At 37.7% G+C, this 22,926-nt stretch overlaps 1 protein-coding gene across 3 annotated transcripts in view; it reads right to left on the bottom strand.

Annotated features, from left to right (window-relative positions):
- The window catches only part of SLC4A4 (solute carrier family 4 member 4), a 344,097-nt gene that overhangs the window by 177,619 nt on the left and 143,552 nt on the right, over positions 1-22,926 (bottom strand). For 2 of the 3 annotated variants that reach the window (XM_032400517.1, XM_032400515.1), the window contains exons 5-6: positions 20,378-20,538; positions 13,274-13,453 (exon numbers count right to left, since the gene is read on the bottom strand). In XM_032400517.1, the coding sequence (XP_032256408.1) occupies positions 13,274-13,453; positions 20,378-20,538 (341 nt within the window). The remainder of the gene's footprint in view (positions 1-13,273; positions 13,454-20,377; positions 20,539-22,926) is intronic. The other variant, XM_032400516.1, reaches the window with a different exon arrangement.

Raw genomic sequence — 22,926 nt, 5'->3', positions numbered from 1 at the left:
GCAATTCCTATTAGCACTTTGCTAATAATAGTAATGTTGGATTTATCGAGTGCTGTGAAATATGATAAACACTTTATATATTCCTAATTTAATTCTCACAACAATCCTATGTTGGTAAGATGAAACCAATTTTATCGTTGAGAAACCCAAATTTACAGTAGAGAAGTAACTCGTCCAAAGTCAGGAAGCCAGCAAGGATTCAAACACAATTCTGCCTGACTCCAAAACCCAATGATAATACCTGAATTTATTTTTCCCCAAGAGGCATCACTGACAAAAAAATTTATTAGAAGGAATGAATGCATGATACTTGTAGAGAAAATCATGTGAGTGTTAGAGCATCAATAGTAGAGTCAGTGTATCTTTTTGGCGTTATAACCATGTGAATTTCCTATACTTTAAATTCAATGAGATACTACTCATGAAACTATCATATGAGGAAGTTCAACACCTGCCCTAGACACTTGGAATCTGTGTGATTTAGGCAAGTTACTTAACCTCTCTAAGGCCCATGTCTTCATCTGTAAGATAATGGATAACAATAGCCACTGCACAGGATTGTTCAGAAAATTAAATGGTATCACATAGAGTACTTAGCCCAGGGTTTATTACTGAAAAGTGATAAGCTAATGTTAGCAACTTTTATTATTATTCAAGGAAAAAAATATTCAAGCTTCTTACAATGTAGCAGAAATCATTACAAAGTTATGAGTTCAATAAGGGTCCCTTCACTCTATTATTCTATCACCAAACTCCTACTTTTCCTTTAAGATTTAGCCCTAAAATCATCTCCTCCAAAAGCCTCTTCTACCATCACAACTTCTCGGGCCAAGCAAATGTTCTCATAATCTTAAGTGTGTGTATGTGATTTTCAGTCATTTCACTTAGCATTTTATACAATTTTACCCATTGTGTCTTGCCTCCGTCATTAGAAAGGCAGTCCCCTGAGGATAGGGACTTACTTACTTATCTCTAAACACCCCCTGCCTGGCACAGTGCCTAGCACGCACTAAAGTGCAGCACATACATTTGTATCTCTATGGGACACAGAAATTATTAAAACAGTTTCCAAAAACATTGAATTTACTCCAAGAAAAGCCCTGGAAGTATGTAGTGCAACAAACACTATTCTAAGATGAACTAAAAACTTCCCTCATTAAGTCATATGAGAAAGACATCTCATCTTCCCAGCAAAATGAAATTTTCTCATGCTAAATGAGTAAAGCATAAATCAATGGGTTTATTATAAGAAAGGTGATAAAAAACAGTTAAAAGCCTAATGATGTCACTCTGGATGGGCTTCTTGACAACTAAAAGAAATTTATATCACACATAATCAAATTTGGAAAAAGTCCATGTAGTTTTCTGTGCATGTTCTTTTCTCTTTTGGTTTTAGGTAAAATAAATCCTGTCTCTTTAACAAGCTCTTTATTTAATTTAAAAAAAAAAAAGGAAGATTCTATCTTACATCCACAGCACCTACTGCCTTTCTTATCCATAAAAGGAATTTGGAGTTTTTTTCTTAGACCATTAACCCAGTAAGTTCTTCCTCTTACCCAGCACTTGAATGCTTTCGATCAGAGATCTCATCCCAAGTGATCTTCCTCACAACCCTCTGAAGGAAGAAGGCCCAGCATCATGACCCCTCATCCCCATCAAGAAACCAAGGCTCCAAGCAGCGTTCCATGAAGGGAGCAATGCCTGTGCCGGACGTCACCCTGAGTCTGGAACTCTTTCCACTGCCTTACAAGGCACTCAGCTTGAATTCAAGATGGCAGATCACCCAAAGAAGACATTATTACTGTACTCTCGGGTGGTAGAAGGGATAAATCAGTAATTGTAGGAATCTGTAAGGCTCATCCATTCAGATATTCTTGAGGATGCCCTCCACTCAGCGACCGTGAGCCCAACCTTCACACCCTCCCACTCCCCACCATTGCCACCATCCTTGCCCTCCCCAGCCATGGACTTACTTAGCCATCCCACGCTGGGAGTGCGCCGCACTCGGGGGTCATCGTCCAAGGTGCGGGTTGCTAGGCAGGGCACTGAGTTCTCAAGCGGGCTGCGGGCTTTAGTGTCAGAAGCAGAAGACAGGAGGAGGAGGACATATGAGCAGCCACAGCAAGGATGAGGATGGAAGCATTAATTAAGAAGAAAAAAATACTAAAGCAAATCACACAAGCGAGTTAAAGAAGAACAATGACATATTACATTGACACACATACCCCCTCCCATGACCCTTAGATGGAACAAATCCCAACACAGAATGAAAAGGCTTTGAAAAAAGTACATTCAATCATTATAGTTCCCCAAGTACCAGTGAATGATCCGCCCTGCAGTTCTAATACACAAAACATGGATTGTATCTAGAAGAAAGATTTACATAACGAGCACTAATCTTAAGATGTAAGATCAAGACTGTTAATAATTTTGCACCACATAAGCACACACAGAGGGAAGCTACACACAGTTCTGTAAAGCGCAGGGGGCAGGGGGTTATATTAGTAAGGAGCTTTCTTATGATCTACCTTACAGACCCTTCCACGGATCTTGTACAGAAATGCAGAAAGCAACATTTCATACTTCCACTTCTGAAATATTTTCCTTGATGAACATAGAACTGTTTTTCAATTTCCTTTACCTCTGTTTTTCAGCCCTTCAGAAATATGAGACCGGGATATAGATGAATCGACGCCTTAATATGAACCAATTCAGAAATGCATGTTAGTCCTCAATTTCTGGTGCCCTTTAATAGTTACTTCACTATAATTTTAATATTCAGTGCACCCATGCCAAATCTTGGACCAAATCAAAGACAGATTAACGATGCAAGCTAAATGCATAGTATGATTCCTCTAGATATTTTTCATCAACTGGAGAGCACCACGAACTTCTGCTTCAGGATAATTTCATTTGGGCTTCATGTCATCTATTCTGCTATTCTCATCAAATACCTCAGTCCAAGGCTACCAAGAAATAGGCAGCATAACTGTCCTTCAAGGAACAATGAGATAGGAACTATCTAACCATCAGACTACATACAATTTGATTTAAGAGAATTTTAATATGAGAGATAGTAAATAATCAAGGCAACAAAGCCTATCCAACCAAAAGCAAAGATTAGATAATCTAGTCACACAAGTGTGCAAATAACAGGGCAGACAAATAGTCTTTTTAAGGCTACTGGTGACTTGGGAGGTCAAGTTTTGAATGGAATCATTTACAAGTTAATGTAAGTTTATGGCCAAATTTGGGCATTCAGCACATTATAAAATCTAGAAACATTTTTGTCAATTTATCTGTCTGTGTTTAAAAGCTGTAAATAAAGCCAGGACTTGTGAGCAGGCCATCTGTGCCCGCACCTGTTTGAGGCAAATCTGATGTCTTCTCTTTGCAATCTGAATTTTTAATTGTTTCCCATAACTGAACTTCTTTGCAAGTTTTTACTGCACTAAGAAAAATGAAAAAAGGGAAATGAATCAGTCGAGATTATTCCAAAATTGCTTTTGTCAAGAAGGAGGCAATTAGAAACATATATTATCACACTGACCAAGTCTCACCTCCTATTCCTTTTGACAACTGAGTGATCTGCTTCAAGAGCCAATATTCCAGCCGACTTAGCTGAAGGAAACGAGAGGTGGGGGACAACTACAGCTGTTTACCTAGGCCTGAGTGAGGACCGACTGAAATTTGGTCGAGTGCAAAGTTAACTCCCAAGAACGTTCACGTACTTCAGCTTCTGAGCAGTGTGAAGCTACCCAAAATTTTATCACTGATACCAGGGCTTGCCCCTCAAGCGAGTACAAGAGGGAGCTAGCTGCTCTGAAACTCAGGTGCTGATCACTAACTTTCCCCAGCAGCTTCTCTCTCCACGACTCCTCCCACGACGTCAGTGTGTTATTTGTGGGGAGCTAAAGCTGGAAAGTCCTTTTTGCATCTACAGCCTCCACTGATGCTGAGCAGCACCATCAAGGGGACAGTGGAATGGAGCCTGGCACACACCAGCAAAGAACCTGGCTCCAAAGACAGGCATGAAAAATGAAACTGCCCATAGAGACTTGGCACCTGTGTTTTAGCAAAGCTGATTGGAGCCATCTGGCTGCTTACTCTCATGAAAACTGGGAGGCTCACAGCATCCATTACTTATGTTGGCAAATTCCAACATTTTGATTTGTTGGACCCTCTGTGTACTTCTGTGCAGGAAGAGATACAAACTCCATAACCCTTTCATGTTGCGGTTTTTTTTTCTCTTCACAAATTTACTTCAAAGATAAAATTTTGAAAAGTCGTTCCCAAATCTGGAGCCGAACTTTTCTATAATTATACAATGATAATGACATATTATGTATGCCTTTCCCAAATAATGCTTTCACTGTACCTCTTCTACACTTAAGGTTCAAAATAAACAGCTTTCCTATGATCTTACATATTCTCTTCCAAATCACTTTTGCCTGACTCTAGGCATAAACAAGGTAGAAATTGGTTTATAATACTGTGACTTGATGAAGAAAGATCTAAAGATCTACAGCTCTAAAGATTTCAGAGGGATGGTTTGCAATATCTACACTGTAGAAAAAGGTGTGTGTGGTGAGGAGATTTTTTAATGATTCATGTTACCCTTGAGATCAACTTGTCCACAACCATCAATCCTAATCTATTCCAGTGAGGGTGTCCCTACTTGAATCATGCAAATAAACAAAAAACAAAAAACAAAAAAACAAAGCAAACAAATAAAATCTCTCCCTCAAAATGAGTTCTTAACAATCCTATTAAGAAAAAAATAGATTTTACTCATGTTAAAGTTTTAGCACTCTTTTAGGATTGCAATGTTGTATGTTCAAATAGTCATCCTGAAACTAATATTATACTGTATGTTAACTAACTGGAATTTGAATAAAAACTTTTTAAAAAAGTAGTCATTGAGCATGTACTGTGCATTCCACAATTATTTAGCCAAAAAGTTTAACCCAAGAGTATAGCTGCATCTTACATGTATACACATGAAATATGCTGCCTAGAAATCTCCATTTGGAAAGCCAATAAAGACATCCAACTGCCACGTTTGGAGTGTATTCCTGCCTAGACATAGATTGACTTCCAGATCCCTTCAACGTCACAAGATTACACGAAGTAAAAGACCTGGATTCAACTGATGTGTGGGAAATAAATTATGGCTGAGGAAGCTCATTACCGTTTGTAGTTAATTAGCATACTGTTATTAAGCACACTAGGTTCCGCCATCTTTTTACGCTTGGGCAAATTATGTTACATTTCTGAGCTCAGGTTTTTCATATGCAAACAGAAATAATGATATATACATTAGCAACATCATGGAGTCCAATGCCTGGTGTATAGTAAGTGCTCAGTTAACAGGAGACACCACTGCTGCTGCCACTACCGTCACTGGTGGAATGGTGCTTCCTCTGCTCAGCAACCTCAAGGGTGCTGGAAAATACCAAAGACAGAAACGGTGGCCTAATTTAACTCAACTTTAAATTCAAAATGTGATTTTTAAGATATCAGGTTCATAAACCTGAACAGATCTCCTTTTTGCCCTTTGTTATTTGTACCAAAACTAGGCCTGAGTAGATGGGGCACACTCAATCATTCTTGGCAGACATGGATTTCATTCCCGCCTTTTCTTCTTTTGGGAAGACAAGGTAAGGAGTCCATGGTACTCACATCTCCTCTTCACCTTCCCTCCTTTTTCACATTTCCCTGTCCTTCCCTCTCCTTTTCTGTTTGTCTTTTGTAAAGACAGGACAGGACGGGGTCCCAGAGCTATACCTACTCTCCTATCTGCTCTTAGAGAAAGATGAGGCTGGGGAAAACAAGACTTCGCAAAGGTGTCCCTATCAAGGATCTCTGGGAAGACAACTACCCAGGGGAGGCAAAAGCAAATCAGTTAAGGGCCCCTCAAGTACATCGCTTTTCCGCAGGTGGTAGGGTATGACACAGAGGATCATTCCATTCCTTTACTCCATCAGAGATCCTGGCTGTGGACTGCCAACTAATAAAATGTAAAAATATGTTTATTTCATGGTAACATCCTGTTATACATATATTATTTATTAATAGCTAACAACTGTCATTGCTCAGGCATATTGATCAATCTTTATATCCTAATTGAAAATATTATACAGCCCACAAGTGACACCTCATTATGTATTATTTGGCGTCTCTAAAATTGATAATGAAAGTAATACTGCTTTAAAAATAAAACTCCAAGAATGTTTTCATTTACGGAGTAGTGGGAGGAGAAAAAAATGAGAGGCACAAAAAATAACAGAGTAAAAATAATAGTGGTGGATTGAGTCTCTGTCCTTGGTTTTAAATGTGGAAGGCATTAAATCTGCTCTTTTAAGTATTCCTCAATAGCCATTCCTTACAGTGGTATCTCACATTATGCTTCTTAAATACTTTTCACAAAAAGATCTCATCTACTCCTGGTTGAATGAATAGAATAAGACACTACTACCTTTATTTACAGATACAAAAAATTAGGCTCAAGGATATTGTGTAAATTGCTCAAAATCACACTACTACTAAGTATTAGTCTAGGACTAGTATGAAGCCTTTAGAAAAGATGGCACCATGTCTCCAAGAAGAAGATTATAAAGTAGGCCTTTAATGTCAAAAATGAAATACTCACTTGTGTTATATATCTCTTAAGCCTGACTCTTCATTGCCATAAACAGCAGAACAGACTAACGGATACTTGGGTGAAAAAGACTCTTGGAAAAATATGTGTTATTGTTTATTTAAAGATCTGAACATTATAAATCTGGAAGATCAGTCACCTGCCTAGGGAAGGGAAAGGAAATAAGAGTGGTATCTGATAGATGAATTAGAAATATTACTGTTATTAAGTTACTATTATTAAGGAATATTGAGGCACTTTTCTAGAAACTTTCCATGGACTGGTTCATTTAATCTGAGGCTGAGAAGAGCTTGATCATTCACTGGGTACTGGCCAGGACATTCATCTGTGCTGTGCAAATGAATGCAGAATTAGAGCCCTGAACAAAACAGATGGATGTGTGCTGTTAGATTTGGGAGACAGCTGATTGTATGCAGAAAGGCACCTGGGAAGAGGACTCTCATTTTAAGGTGATGTGAGCCTGAGAAACAAAATGTTGACTGACCCATCTCAGAACTGGAGAAAATGATGGCCTGCTTCAGAGGAACAGAACCTCTGAGGGAAGTTAGAGAAATGCCTGCCTTACCCATTGATTCAGGGACCAGGTCTGAATTCAAGGGTACAGGGAAGGGGAAGCTACAAAGTAGAACAACCCAGCCAGAAACAATTGGGAAAAACCAGAATCCAAAACCCAGACAAAAAGCGAAGAATTTCTAAAGGGACTGAGAAAGCTGCCAAAGCTGGCAGTGGTCCCAGCCAGATCCACTGTGTGCCAATATCCAGGCAGCTTGATCTAACATCCAAACCAAATAGCTTGAATACGCCTAATCTCAAATCAGATGCAAAGCAACAAGAACCTAGCTAATCCCACTTACATTTCAATGGGGCCGAGAATTACTATTAACGAAAAAGTTGATTTCTTTCCATTGTTTGTTCTATGTTGCTAACCACAGTCTCTATTACTGTAAGTAACAGCAGCAGAGGATACTTTTTTCAATATCTAAAGGTGCTGTGAGCTTCTGTCAGAAGAAGCAGTGTGAGAGCTAGTGGGGAAGCAGCATCCGACCTGGTAGGTAACAATGAAAAGAGAAATCCAGGGAGAAAGTAAGTGATGGCAACAAGTGGTGGGAGCAAATAGATCACATTTCTCATATCTGACAGAGGAAAAAAAAACTGAAGATAAAACCCAGAGGCTCAATCAGGAACAAGGCCTGGATCCCTATCAATATAGAGGCCACAGTGCAGACAGGAAAAAACCGTGGAGGAAGTAGTGTGAGGCGCAAGAACCAGCCGCCCTGGCTCTGGAGCTGCCACCTTGGCCCACTCCTCACCTGCCCGCTGGAGCAGCTTTAGTAAGTCTTGGATTCTCAGCGCGGTTTAGGGTTTCCCTGACAGCCATTTAGCAAAGAGTAAAATGATTGAGGGAGAAAGACTCTTCGTAAGGGGCTGTAATGGGAAAGGGCTTCTTCCTCTCTCATATCCCCTTCGGTATTAGCTACCAATACCAAAGGGCAGAGGCGGTAACTCAGCACTAAATCCATGAGTCTCTTCCCAATGAATAAGCTACAGAGCAAATATCATTCCAGAAACCACTCTTACTCAGTAGGAGACTTTTCCTCCCTAATTGTGCTTTGTGGAGTGATTTGTTTGATTACTATGTGCCAGTCACCATTTTAAACATTTTACATATTATTATCTCATTTAATTTTCATTATCTCTGTTTTACAGACATGTAACTAAGTACTAAATTACCTTTCTAACTTTTTATTGAAAAAAAAAACTAAAGAAAAACGGGGTCATGAAATTGGATTGGGAAAAAAATGAAATTCATAGTCTAGGTTTAACTGGATAACCAAAGTCACGTCAGGAAAGGGCATGTATAGTCACAGACAATGGAGAGTAAGGAACAGGTTTCTATGATAGTCTAGGGGTAAAAAAAATGAAGAAGCCAGGGGAAAAAAAACAGGGACAAATTGATAATGGCATTGCCCAAATTTCCACAAAGGTGGTGCAAGCTGAGTACTCAAATTAAGGTTCCTAGTTGGTTTTCGTCCTTGAATCAGGTCTCATTCATCTCTTACAAACTTAGATACTACATATCAAAAGTATCCATTTAAATAGTAAGTGATGTTTTTTAAAAATCAGATCGTTCTACAAACCATAATCCTTTAAAACAGTTATCAGGTAACCTTGTCATAAACATCTTAGTAAATATTTTGAATACAAACCAATTAAGTATAAACTTTACTTTCGCTTTCTAATAAAGAGCAAATGAAATACATCTTACTTGATTTTCAAATGCTACCAAGGAATGTTCCTAGACTTACTTGTTATTCTTTCATAGTAAACTACAATAATATAGATTATCTAAGTATCTCAAATCAAATTATTAAGTAGAACTATATGAAATTGCTGACAGTCAACTTTATTTTACCTATGAAATGGCAATTTCATATGGCTCAAGCTAAAATAATAGTAAGAAAAAGAGTGAGTGAAGGAAAATCTAACACCAGAGGAAATGAAAACCTAACACTAACTCCATAGAAATGCCTCAATTAATATACTGGGAAATTATAGCACTTGCCTAAAATTTAGTACCTGGCAGACATGTCCATCACAACTCACAGATGTCTCAGACAAGTAGTAATTTCACAATAATTAACATCTTGGAAGCTAGCCTGATTCTTTCCTGATTTATTACGAATAAAAATGTTTTTCAGTTTTTTTTAAAAACACTAAATTATCTTGAACCCAAAGCTACATTGGGACCCTAAAAAATGAGAGTTAATCTTTAGCTAATCTTTAGTTAATCTTTAGCTATGGAGAGACAGTGGTGGGCTATTAGTGGGTATGCTGCTAAATGTTTGAGAAAACCAGCTCTCCAGGGAAAAAGCGTGTGTGTGTGTGTGTGTGTGTGTGTGTGTGTGTGTAGTAAATTTTACTGATATAAAGGACAGGCAGCACACATACAAGTAATAATAAAATATATAATATTCTATTGTAAATTGCATATAGTCAGTTGATTCTCATAGAATGCCTTTGTTAACTTTTACCAAACTCTTTGAGCAATAGCCAACTTATGGTTGCAACTGGCGACCAAACATAGTTGCAACATCCTTGTTGAACATTCATTATCATATATGTTAACAAGTAGGACAAAAGTGAAACAATGAAGACATATGTCAGACCTCACTCATTCCTCAATGATGTGGGTGACTCCTTTGCTAAACTGGATAATAGTTTTTGAATACTGGACAAGTATTTACAGGATTCTTCGTGCTCTTCACATTTTAAAAGCTGTTATGGACTGAAGGTTTGTATCTTCCCAATATTCATTCATATGTTGAAATCCTAACCCTCCCACCCAATGTGATAGTAGGAGGTGGGGCCTTTGGGAGGAAATTAGGTCATGAGGACAGAGCCTTCATGAATGGGATTAACGCCCTTATGAAAAGAGAGAGGAGAAAGATGAAAGATTCACAATGAAAAGGCAACCATCTACAAACCAGGAAGAGGGCCCTCACCAAGAACTAAATCTGTGGCACCTTGATCTTGGACTTCCCAGCCTCCAGAGCTGTGAGACATAAATGCTTGTTGTTTAAGCGACCCAGTCTATGGTAATTTGTTAAAAGCTCAAGCTGACTAGGCAATGGCCATAGACACTATACACTTCAATTTAATCTGCACTATTAGCACTTTCTCCATCACTTTTTAAAGCCTACAGACAAGTGACAAAACAGTAAATTAGGTCCTGATTTGAATTTTCTGATTTCTACGGTGTAAATGCCACCACCACAGCTTAGGTCAAGCTACCAAAATGATGTCACTGAACACAGAGTTGGGAAGAGGTGATTTTGTAGTATTTCCACCATATATACACAACAGATGTTAACAACATGAAGAGTGTAAATTCCAGTACAATGCAATAAAATAAGTAGGAAATGATGAATTTTGAGTAATTGCCTTTGTTTTTAATACCATTATTTAATGGTATGTGTACATAATTTAATTTTTAATGGTAGCTGTGTTTAAACAACTGGCTTGCAAAATTCCTGATTGGCTCCTATGAGTGGATAGAAGTAGCTCCAGCATACCACTGGGAAATGAAAAAAAAATCCCAACTCTAAAGTATCTCCATAAATTTCAGCTATTAATTGCACTGTTGCTATCATAACTAAAGCAAACAATGTCTATTTTCTAGCCTACAACAGAAGACTAAAGTAACTGAAGTTTATCTAGATTTTACATGGGGATACAGTGTTGGAATCTAGCGCCAACAACAATAGATATAAGATTCTCACTTATTAAAATAGTAGCCACAACTATGTAATTCTTTGTTTTAGAAATTTATTCTAACAACATTTCATGGTTGTTAAAGATATCGAGTAATTAAACCCTAATATATAAAGCTAACTGTATAAACTTGCAAATAAGAAAATGTGCTTTTAGAAAACCAAAAATTTGTCATCTGATAATTTATAATAACGCACCTTAGAGGTACATGAAAGTCATTACTATAGAATCTCTCAAAGTCAAATCTTGCCTCTGGATATTTAAAAGGAGTTAGGTAACACAAAGGCCAATAATAACATGTTTAAAAAGGCCTAATCATATTCCACGCTTCAGGGTGTAAGCTGATCCACTGAAGAGCTGGAAAGGAACTGATTGTGCTCCCTATTTGCTTTCTGCCCAGCGTATATAACATTTCACAAGTGAAAGGTGAATGACAAAGGCAATTGCAACTTTGCTCTGAAGTACAAAGATCTACAGATAGGATAAAAGACTGAATGATGGATGATATCAACATATCAGTTGTATTCCAGATCCAAATACTTTCTCCTAAAACACAAAACACTGGCCTCCAAGATCCATCTGTTCTTAATTTCTACTCTGCCTGCTCTTCATGAAAAGGAAGCTCAGGCCAGACTGGTGGAAGGCACCCTCATTCTGCCATATTCATTCCACTTCTCTTTGCAAATATATCAATACTTGAAAACAATGCACTTTCTTGCTTCTTTAACAATAAGTACCAACTTCATGATAAAAAAAAAAAATTAATCTCCAAATCATGGATTTTCATTTAATGAGGAAGAAGATAAGAAATAAAACATAAAAGAAAAGACTTTTACTTTAGTTGCCATAATTTTAAAAACAGGGCCGCTTTGTGACATCAGTTGTAACCCACTGTTCATCCCATATCATTTCCAGCCATTAAGCTCTTCAAAAATACAATTGAAAAAAAGAAAGAAAGAAGCAAAAGACATATTCAAAAAATAAAACATTTCCAGACGGCAGCAATATGGCAGGTAATGATAGAACCATCAAACTGTATTAGGAATATTCTAGATTAGATTCTTCTTTTTGTGAATGTTTTTTATAAAGAGCGCTTCTGTTTTAATTATTTATTTATAACTTGTTTTGCGTTTTAAAAAAATTATGGTAGCAGTTAAATCAATGTATAAGTCATTCAATAAAACTAAACTTTTCATTTGGTTCTACTTAATGACTAGACACTCATTAAGATACTACAATAAGGAATGCTTCAAAAAATACACCAGAGAAAGTCTGCTAACAGTAAGCTCTCTTCCCCCAACCATTAGTTTTAATATTAAGTCAGAAAACTCAATTTCCAGAAATGGAGTGGCTAAGTTAGAATTCAGTTTATACAATTCATTTAGTCCACCTTTCCCATGGCAAAATATTTTACCCTATTCTGAAAGTACAGATGAAGGCAATGAATTGGATGCTCCCTTATCTACTCATTTCTCTTAGTACTAAAAAAGACCAAGGTGGGATGAGAGAGACCTGGTTCTACCAGTCCAACGTTCAGCAACACTGCCCGTCATGCTTTCATTTTCCATACTTCCTGGAAATTAACTTCTCCCTTCTCAGATTATACACAACCATGAAATGTATTTGAAACAAAGGCAATGATACAAAAGATAGATACTTTACAGAAAACTCTGCTAAATGCAACAGAGTATAAATAACACACAGTACTTTTCCTATTACTATATAATAGGGTAGTATTCCACCTTGAATAATTATTCTCACATCTAACCATCACTATCATATAACAAAAGAGCAGACTATTCTTTTTCTTTTTTTTTTTTTGTAGGCCTAGACTTTAAGTAATAAATTTAATATTGAGCCTTACTTGGATAAATAATGATTTAGAGAGTAGACACCATCTCACATACCTAGCAAACACTTTATGATACTAGAATTCAGAGCATTGTTCATATCTCAGTCTATCCTCCTAATTCTGACACACCGCCAAGTCAAAAGCATGTTCTTTGATATACTCAAAAATCTACAAGTTTGATGACTCATCTGAAATTTTCAGTTGTTTCATCATAGTGATATTACCAAACCATCTTAGTCAATCAGACTAGATGTACACGGGAGCAAGCAAGGCATCTTGGCATCTGCAGCCTTAGTAACTGCTGAAATCTTTCCAACAGGACTGCAAACCTGCCCAACTGGATAAAAGTGTCATTAGGAAATGGCTGTGGCATATGAGCTTGAGGAAAGAAGAATTACGGAGAGGGGTAAAAACAACCAATGACGGGAGATGGAGGAAAGGTGAGTGAGAAAGGTGAGAGAGTGTGGCAGCTGTTGGCCCTGCATTACCATTATCAGGGCTGGTAAACATCCTACTTGCACTGGAGACTGTCTTCCCAATGTCAGCCAGGGATCGAAGGTTAGATTTCTTGGTTTGATGACGGTGCCTCCGGAGCAACGTGTAGGTCACCTTGTCCTTGAGGTCAGGTTTCAATAGGCCTGTCTCAATCTGATGGTCAACAATCATCTCTGATACAAAAACAAAGCAAAACAAAAACAAAAAGCAAAACTCAGTCACAAGATCACAAAGTTAATTTTTTACCCCAACTTTATGGACACCATCCTCAAACTTACTATCAACATAGTATTTCCCAAATTTTCAACTTCCCTCTTTGTATGAAGGGTAACGATACAGGACACAGAGATCCTGGTATTAATGAGAGAGTTATAAATATTCCACTATGAATTATACGTTTGGAGAGGAAGAATCATCTTGTCCTTTTTTTTCAATGCCAGTTAATAGTGAATTCACTTTAATCACATTCTTCTATGAGTAACACAGTAAGTCAGTAATTTACATTTTTTCAATTAAGCAAAAAAAAAAAAAAAATTAAAAAATTTCATGTACTCTATCATATCAAGTGTGCCAGAAATATGATATAAAAAAAAACTTGAAGAGAATATGCAGAATTTAATGTAGTAACATTAGATCTATTTTCCCAAATTCTTCTGTAATGATATATTTTCCTTAAAATATAGGACAAAGGAAAGGAAAACAATACTGTTCCCCATATCAGGTTATTTGAACACCAATTAATCCAATGAAAGAAAGACTAAACTACAAAACTATGCCTTCATCTTTTCTAAAAAGGGAGGCTATTCTTCTTATTTGGATCCAACAAAAGCCTTTTCAATATATTCCATTAATCATTTTAAAATATAAACTGACCAGAATTTAATATAAAATTTTAGTCTTACTACAAAAAAGTTATAATTTCTATTAGTTCTTGTTTTTAGAATGGCTTTAATTGGAAAAGATAACTGTGTTTCACAGAAATTGCTCCATGGGTGGCTCTGCTAAAGAACAAGTTTTACTCTAAAAGAAGAAATCCTCTTTCTGACAAGTCAGCATGTCAACAGTATGGCATACATGTAGCCTGGTGCATCCTTCTCTAATGTCACATGACAGGTCGACATTTCTTCTGTCCAGAATAGGCATCTGGCCGAATCATTACAGAACCTACACAAGATATGCAGTGACAGGACATTACCTCATTCATTGTATTCAGGTGGAGCTCTTGTCCCCAGCATAGAACCATAACAATGAGTGGATCCCATGCCTACCTTTTCAGGTATATGAGTGCATCTAGCACACCTCAACATTCTCCTCTTGGGTAAAGTTCCCAGTATACAAAAGTGGAGATGAGAGGGGCACTTGGGTAGCTCAGTCAGTTAAGCATCAGACTCTTCATTGCAGCTCAGGTCATGGTCTCAGGGTCCTGGGACCAAGCCCTGTGTCAGGCTCCATGCTCAGCAGGGCGTCTGCTTGAGATTCTCACCCTCTCCCACTGCCCCTCTCCCCGCTCATGTGCGCACGCTCTCTTTCTCTCAAATAAATCTTTTTTTAAAAAGTGGAGATGAGAACAAAAGCTCTTCTCTTGTAAAAGTCTGATGATAAAAGGGATGGGAACTGGTAGGATAATAACATCTCCTAAGAGAAGTTACAGATGTTCCAGGGACTCTGCTGGGGCATAACCGTACCTCCCGGAAGACCATCTTAACAGGAAGCACCCGGAGAACTGGCCTGACAGCCTATAGCTAGACGCTGACAACTCACACAGTATACAAGCAGCTACCTGGAAGCCAAGAGGAGGCTGGATCCAGGATTTTCCGTCACACATCTTACACAGAGGCCATAAATGTCACATAACACTGGGCCACTTGGTGGGGAGCTTGGACAAGGCAGGGAGAATTTCTCCCATAGGAATGTTTTGGTTTGAGAGTGGCCTTTAGCTCTGAGTGTTTTTAACTGCACAAACCCTTCTCGGTGAAACTCTCAGAACTGATCCTGTAATTACAGTTAACCCTCTGTTCCATAGTAAAATAATTAGGTGCTACTCCTGGGCTTTCCCTTGAAGTCTTGCTCAGTGTGGAAGGTCCATTTTACAGAAGAACTATAAAAATAAACAAACAGCCCCAGCGTATCTGCGGCACATGTTCTCAAGCTCCTACTCTAATTCCAGGGTTGTGGATTCAAGTGTTCCTTATCTACCCTTCCTGGCAGGTCCTCCCTCATGCTTGCCTTCCCCTGTAATCTCAGACCTATCCGCACATAGGTCCTCTGCTACTAATGCCTGGAAATCACCACTGAGAACAGGTTAAGACATCTGTGGGGCTTATGCCCTTCATTAAGTTTCCATAAAACGGCCCACATTACAGCGATTTTTTTAAGCACGAACTACAAAACCTTTCAAGGAAAGTGGGGGCAGTAACATTTTACAGCTACACTGAAATTAAGCCTTCAGTGTTCAAAATCCCACAAACACTACCAATTGGGAGAGAACGTGCCAACTGTAGATGAGAACGGAACCGAAAGAAACCTCAGGAAACACCAAGTTTGCAACTTCTTGTTATACATACAGATCGGAAGAGAGAGGGCAAAAGACAAAAAAGTTTACTGGCCCTCAGCTATAGCCTAACTAGAGACACAACCTCCCAAGTAGAACCCGGTTTTCTGACTCACAGTTTACATCTTTTTCCATACCACAAAGTATTTTTCTTTATGGAAAAAAGTAAGCTTTAGACCAAAAAAAAAAAAAAAAAAAAAATTGATATATCCAGAGCTTCTGCAAACCAACAGGATGGTGTTCATGCAACAAAAAAATGGCCAAAAGTGACAAACATTTTTAAAAGAAATACAAGGCCCAAGAAAGATTAAACTTCCGGACTAACAAAAGCAATTTAAACAATTTTATATAAATATCACCAATTATGAGATTTTGTAAATCTATGAAAGTATCAAAATGTAAACGAGCAACCCACAGTGATGTGAAGGGGGGTGCCACAGGGAACCCCATATCCTGACGATTACGTTAATAACTAGTACAACTTTTCCTGAAGGCCATTCAGCAAATAACATAAACAAAACCCTTTAATATGTTCAAATTCTTTGGATATTTCACCATTAGAAATCTATACTAAAAAAGTAAACAATTTCACAAAAGTCTAACAAAAATGTTCACTTCTATTCTTTAAAATAAAAACTTGAAGGCAACTTAAATGCCCAATAATAGATTACTAAATATTTTGCAGCCATCTAAATGTTTACATTTTGTATTTAATCACATGGAAAGAAATTCACATTAAGTTTTTAAATTAAAAAGGGCAGATTAAAGTGTTATAGTATGATACCATTTATAAAATAAATTTTACATGTGTAAACAGACGTACAGAAAAACTGCTGGGAGGGTAGCCATGAATGGTGGGATTTTGATTTTTGTGTGTTCTATTTTTCTGGATTATTTGGAAATGAACATTAGTTTTGTGATAAAAAATAAATACTTTGCCATTTTGAAAATATAAAAGGTGTTAAAAGCAAGAAACAACATGACTAACACATCTGCCAACATGCACAGCTCAGTAATGCCTTTAAATATAAAAATGAGAACTCCAAAAATAGAGCTACATTTTCCTAATCCATTTCCCATCATAATAAAATACCTGAAATGGCTTATCATTTTTTTTAACTTAGGAGGGCAGGAAAATTCTCATGTACTTGCCTGCATTTGTGAATGTCACTCTTTAATTGTAGGATTATAATGATGATAGTAATAATCAAGCTATTAAAATAATCCATGAGGGGCGCCTGGGTGGCTCAGTTGGTTAAGCGACTGCCTTCGGCTCAGGTCATGATCCTGGAGTCCCTGGATCGAGTCCCGCATCGGGCTCCCTGCTCGGCAGGGAGCCTGCTTCTCCCTCTGACCCTCCCCCCTCTCATGTGCTCTCTCTCTCTCTCTCATTCTGTCTCAAATAAATAAATAAAATCTTTAAAAAAATAAATAAATAAAATAAAATAATCCATGAAAATGTTGTTTTATCCTTTAATTACTTTCAAGACAAATTTTTTTATTAGCATTCAAAAGGGCTTCTCCATGAAGAAACCAAGGAGGTGTCCTGAGGAGAACAAGAATGAGGCTGAATGCTGTATGTAAGCGTGAGAAGTAGCACCTGCTTAAGCAGTCACGTGGTGACGGCTCCGCACCTGCAGAGGGAGGCTGCCTCCCAGGCCAGCCACCGAAAGGAGGGGCAGGTGCACTGCAACGGAAGATAAAAACCATCCTATTGTTTGTTTGTATAATCACTGTTATTTCTTTTTCTTCTCTTTTGTGGAGATAAAAAAATGCAGTGAAGGGGGAGATGCACCTTAGAGATTTAGCTGTACATAATTCTCAACTCCGAATTACCAGCATGATGCAGAACAAAGCGACCACTTCACCCTCTGCTAGAAAAGGATTTTTCATAACCAAATAAATAATGACAATAATTCTTCAAGTTACTGTGCCATCTTCTGTCATTTAAAAGGAAATTAGGGCTTTTTTTCCTTCATGTGTTTTAACCCTCTATAAGGCTTTGATTCTTTGAGGATTTTTAAATATTTTTTTTTCGGACAGTTACACTCTTTCAAACATGTTCTCTCCACTCCTGTAAATTTGATCCCTTTCCTTCCTCTCTCCCTCCCTCCGTCAGTTCCTTCCTTCCTTCTTTCCTTCCTTCCTCCCTCCTTCCCTCCCTCCCTTCCTTCCTCTTCTAATGGGTGTTATTTGCCTCTGAATTGTTTTTCTGTATTATCAGCTCCAGAATGAGTGATGGTACTTCAAAGTGACCTGGTGGTGTCGAATTTTAAAATATAATGCCAATTTTTAGAAGAGATGGTGGTTAGAGGAAAAAGTCCACAACTGATAATAAAAAGTAATGGAAAATAAACGTGAGAACTTAACATGCTTAATGAACCTTTCTCAAATCTAGTGAATACCAGAACCTCTTTCTTCGGCCATTGACTAACAAGGCTCCAATATAATGTGGGATTCTGTCTTCTACTGCATGGAAAAGATCAGTCAATTGCTGATGAACAAAAGCTCCTTGAGATGGCTCCTGCTGGTACTAAAGACCCCAAAGACAGTTTTACAGAAAAACCCAAGTCCTACCTTCTTAATATTGGAACCTTTCTAGTGACCCTTAAACCACAACACATATTCTCCCCCGAGGTTGCCTGTATCTTGCCCAGTCACAAGTTTAATTTCCATTTTACCCAGCATTCATGCATTCTGACTTATTTTTTCAACTTGTCTAATTTCAGACATTTTCACTCCAGATTAGTTCTTAAAGTCTAAACACACACAAATTGCAATTCTCACTCAAAAACTGGACGGGTTTTTGCTAACCATGATATTTTTTTGAGTAACAATCTCCTTTGCAGTAAAATAAATCACCCAGAAAACCATCCCTCTTTTTGCTTCTTTGTAGATGGGATCATCTTCCCTGGGCACAAGAATATATCCAAACACCCATTTTCAGCCTCACTTGCCTTGTCAAATATGAAAAATTCTACATGAAGATTATTTCCAACATTATCTTCTAACTATGTGGATGCGGATTTGTAACTTACCCTATTTACAAAGTGACAGATTTGCAAACCTAATTCCAGGGCCTAGACCAATGTCTGGTACATTGCAGAAGCTCATGCACCACTGTTGAATAAATGCATGAACTAATTAATTCCGTCCACCCAGTTTCTTCACATTAGCCCTTCCCCCTTCTCTACTTGTACCTTAAGCACCTTGGGTTTATGAAAAGTGTAGGACTTCTTTGCAAATGGAACTAACAAGCTCTCTGAAGAAGAATCAGTTACATATACATCAGGAAGATATATGCCTCATTTGGAAACTAATCTTTTCTTCCAAAACAAATGCTATCTCTTTCCCACTGTCTATAACACACACACATACACACACACACACACACACACACACAAGCCATAGACAAGCCTTTTGGCTCCAGATATTCAAAGAAATTTTGTAGTAAGTCTGAAATCACACAAGAATTTTACACTGGTCACTTTCTATGGGGCCACAATCCACATCCTCTTCCCCATAATCCCACATGAGGCACCCTGCAGGCCCCTTTAGTCATCCATATAGGTCCAGTGGTCATCTAGCTAACGAATTTTCCTAGGAATGCCACACAGAGCCCCTGCACTCCTTTTTGAGAAAAACATGATCTTCAGGATCTGACTGGTAATAAGGCAGTTTAGTCCAGGCTTTTGTTAGAAAATGAAAACAATGACTACTGTTTGGGATGTAGTAATGTGTGCCCCAGATGTTCAACATGGTGAGTTAACATTCACTACACAACACTAATTGCAAAAGAGAGCAATGCAGCCCTGCACCATGAGGTTCTGGGACTTGGTGGTGGTGGTATAACTGATACTCAGCACCAATGTGACATGACTCAGTCACTAGCCCACAGGGTTCTGCTGGCTCCTTGCCCCACACAAACTTTCTTCCATACAGTTAAAGGATCCTGACTTCCACCTACAAAAGCAGCCCCAACCCAGCAACTAGACGATTTTCCTTCTTACATAGGATTTAAGCCCTATTTTACAGATGATAAAACTGAGGCCCAGAGAAGCTCAGTGCAAGGTCCAAGGTCGGAGTTCTTGAAATCTAGTCTCCAGACCTCCAGTTCAGTATAACCAAGGATGGGAGAGGAAGCCTCTAGTCAAAATATTAACCTTATCCTAATAAGGTTAGGAGGTGAATGCCAGTCTGTACATATACATTATGATCCCAATAAAAAAATAACACGAAAAAGTAAAAGAAGAGAGAGAAGACCGAGAAATAAAAACTGGATGGAAGCATGCCAAAATGTTAACAATGGCTATGGAGGTATGATGGATGCTTTTTTTCATTTTCTTCTCAATATTTGTCTGTATTTTCCAAATCTTCTGCAATAACCCTTACTTGTCTTATAATATAAAAAAAAAAAAGAGTGAAAATAAATGTTATAGAATATTCAACTCTGCTTACACTAGAAGTCATCTGCATGAATGGACACGCATGGATAGTTAGGTAAAGCTAAAAAAAAAATGATAAAAACTTAAAACAACATACTTACCCACCAGCTGTGGGAGAGAAGAAGCCTCCCTGTCCAGCATGATGGATCCCTTCTCCATACATGTCCTCAGCTCAAATAAGCTGTGAAGGGACAGTGTGGCCACGTGGGGCTTGCTCCATCTTTCCCCACCCTGTTCCACTTTTTCTTCAAACTTAATCCACCTAGGAACATGAGATTAATGAACAGCAATTAAAAGTATTCCAACCTCCTCTGGAAATAGCTACATCAAGCCCGCCATCTCCACCCCCACCAGCACTTCCAAAATGTCTCCTTTGGTGTAGTCTTAAAAGTTTATTATATCATTAATTGCATTACCCTTACAAATACACCAAACAGAGTCACTAGACTGTGTTCCCCTGGTGTTAGAGAGAAAGAAAATAAACCAGAAGGATCCAAAGCATCCTTGGTTTTATATCTGTCCATATGTAACCATGTAATCCTGAAGAATGATTATTTTGCTAAATTTTTAAAATAACACAGGAAAAATGTGCATTTCAAAATTTCATGAAAGCCCACACTGTGTAAAAATAACCACCATTGTGAGAATTCTGTTGTGACTTCACAAGGCAAGTTTATGTAAGTTGAAATATCAGTTATGAACCAATATTTATCTTAATTATTTGAAAAACATGGTGTATGACTTGGTCAGATGAATATAAAATTCCCCTTTAACACTTAAAGGGGGCCAGCATATGCGGCTATGTCTTACTCCGTATTTCTCAGCTGACACACATTCCCTTCTCATTGAGATTCTAATGGAAACTTTACCCTTCAAGTCTGGCTCCACATGTGTTTAAAAATACACAAGTTCCGTGAACAACACATCTATTCTGATAACAGATCTCCTATTAACCTTAGCAATGGAACAAACAACCCACTTTCATAGTTTCTTCTTTCTAAGATTCCTAGATGTCTTGATAACTTGGCAATATAGAGCAACTTTTTAAAAGTGTAATGGAAATGAAAACAAAACACATTTGACAGTCTTTATATCCCATGTATTGCACAGACGCTTTCTACACTGGTAAAGGAAAACACAAAAGCATCATCATTTTGCTATTCATGATGACCCAAAGAAAAATGCTCCTTTCTCTCACTTCAAACCTTCTGAAAGATATTGAAAAAGATACAGAGGGGGTTAAAAAATTGTTTTCCTACAGTCTTCACCCGAAGGTTTAATGATTGAAAAATGTTTTCCTAGAAAAAGCTAAACGCTCACCTAGCTCACTAAAGATGAGAACAAAGGGCAGAGATCAGAGGAAGCTCTACATAAGGTATTATTTATAGACTTCTCACCACCCCCAGAGGAGGCAAAAAAAACACATTAGTAGAACCAGGAGTGAAAACAGATCAAGAGATCGGCCACAGAGTCAAAGAAAATTTAGAATTTTAATCAAGCCCAATACTCATGCAATTGAGAAGTATTTAGCCATATCCAAAGCCCCCATCTGCACTCCTCTCAGGAAGCCTCTCCCAGCCAGGGCACTCCCACATGTCAATGGTAAACTTACTTCCAACCTCACCCTCAATTCCGAGACCCTCTTCCTTTCCTTTGTATCCCTCCAAAATGTAAACAGTGGAGAGTTTTACGTATTTTCGTCAAAAGTTAAAAAGCCCACATGACCACCAAAGTTCTAAAGCTTCAGAACTGGACCTTGTTTCTTTCTATACAAGTAGTTGTGAAACACCCCAAGAGAGAATAAAAGACCCTTAATATTCGTGTGAGTGTATGTGTAATTAAATTAGTAGTTCTTCCCTTTGGTTGCTATTAGTCCCACAGAAATAGAAAGGAAGGGGAGAAAAATGACAATTTTACATCATACTCTTATTGAATTCTATGGATTTGCCAAAAAGATAAAAGGTAACTGGAGTTATTTCAAGAGTAATCATTTTACAGCGTATATTTCATTGATTAACTTTAGGTATATTATCTTTTCAAGCTTGCTCACACAATCTTTAACCATGTTTGTTGATAACTGTTACATAAATCATATTACATTTTTAAAATAATTTTGAAGAGGGGGTTGGGGGATGGGTGAAATAGGTGATGGGGATTAAGGAGTACACTTGTTGTGATGAGTACCAGGAGTTGTATGGAAGTGTTGAATTACTATATTGTACACCTGAAACTAATACAACACTGTATGTTAACTAACTGGAATTAAAATAAAAGCTTAAAATAAAATAAAATAAAATAAAATAATTTTGAAGAGTACTTTCATTGAAGTATAATTGACATAAAATAATCTACTAATTTCAGGTGTACATCATAGTGAATCATATTTACATGTGATGTTATAATTTATTACTCAAGATAAGACTCTAGTATATTAAAATATTCTATAGTATATAAAACCATGTCAGGATTACATATAAGGATGTTATCTATAGTGTAGTGACTCCTTGTTTTTATTCCTGAGAGAATTCTTATTAGCTGAGGGATAGAATCTTAGGTCACAGGATTTAAACCCAAGATAAATAACAAAAGCCAGCTAGAAACTCAGTAAAAGCATTCATGTCCCTCTTATTTCTACTGAATGAGTCCCCCC

The sequence above is a fragment of the Phoca vitulina genome, unplaced genomic scaffold (genome assembly GCF_004348235.1).
Source record: "Phoca vitulina isolate PV1807 unplaced genomic scaffold, GSC_HSeal_1.0 scaffold3, whole genome shotgun sequence".
In the NCBI taxonomy this organism is placed as follows: Eukaryota; Metazoa; Chordata; class Mammalia; order Carnivora; family Phocidae; genus Phoca; species Phoca vitulina.
This window is presented reverse-complemented; position numbering and strand designations above follow the sequence as displayed.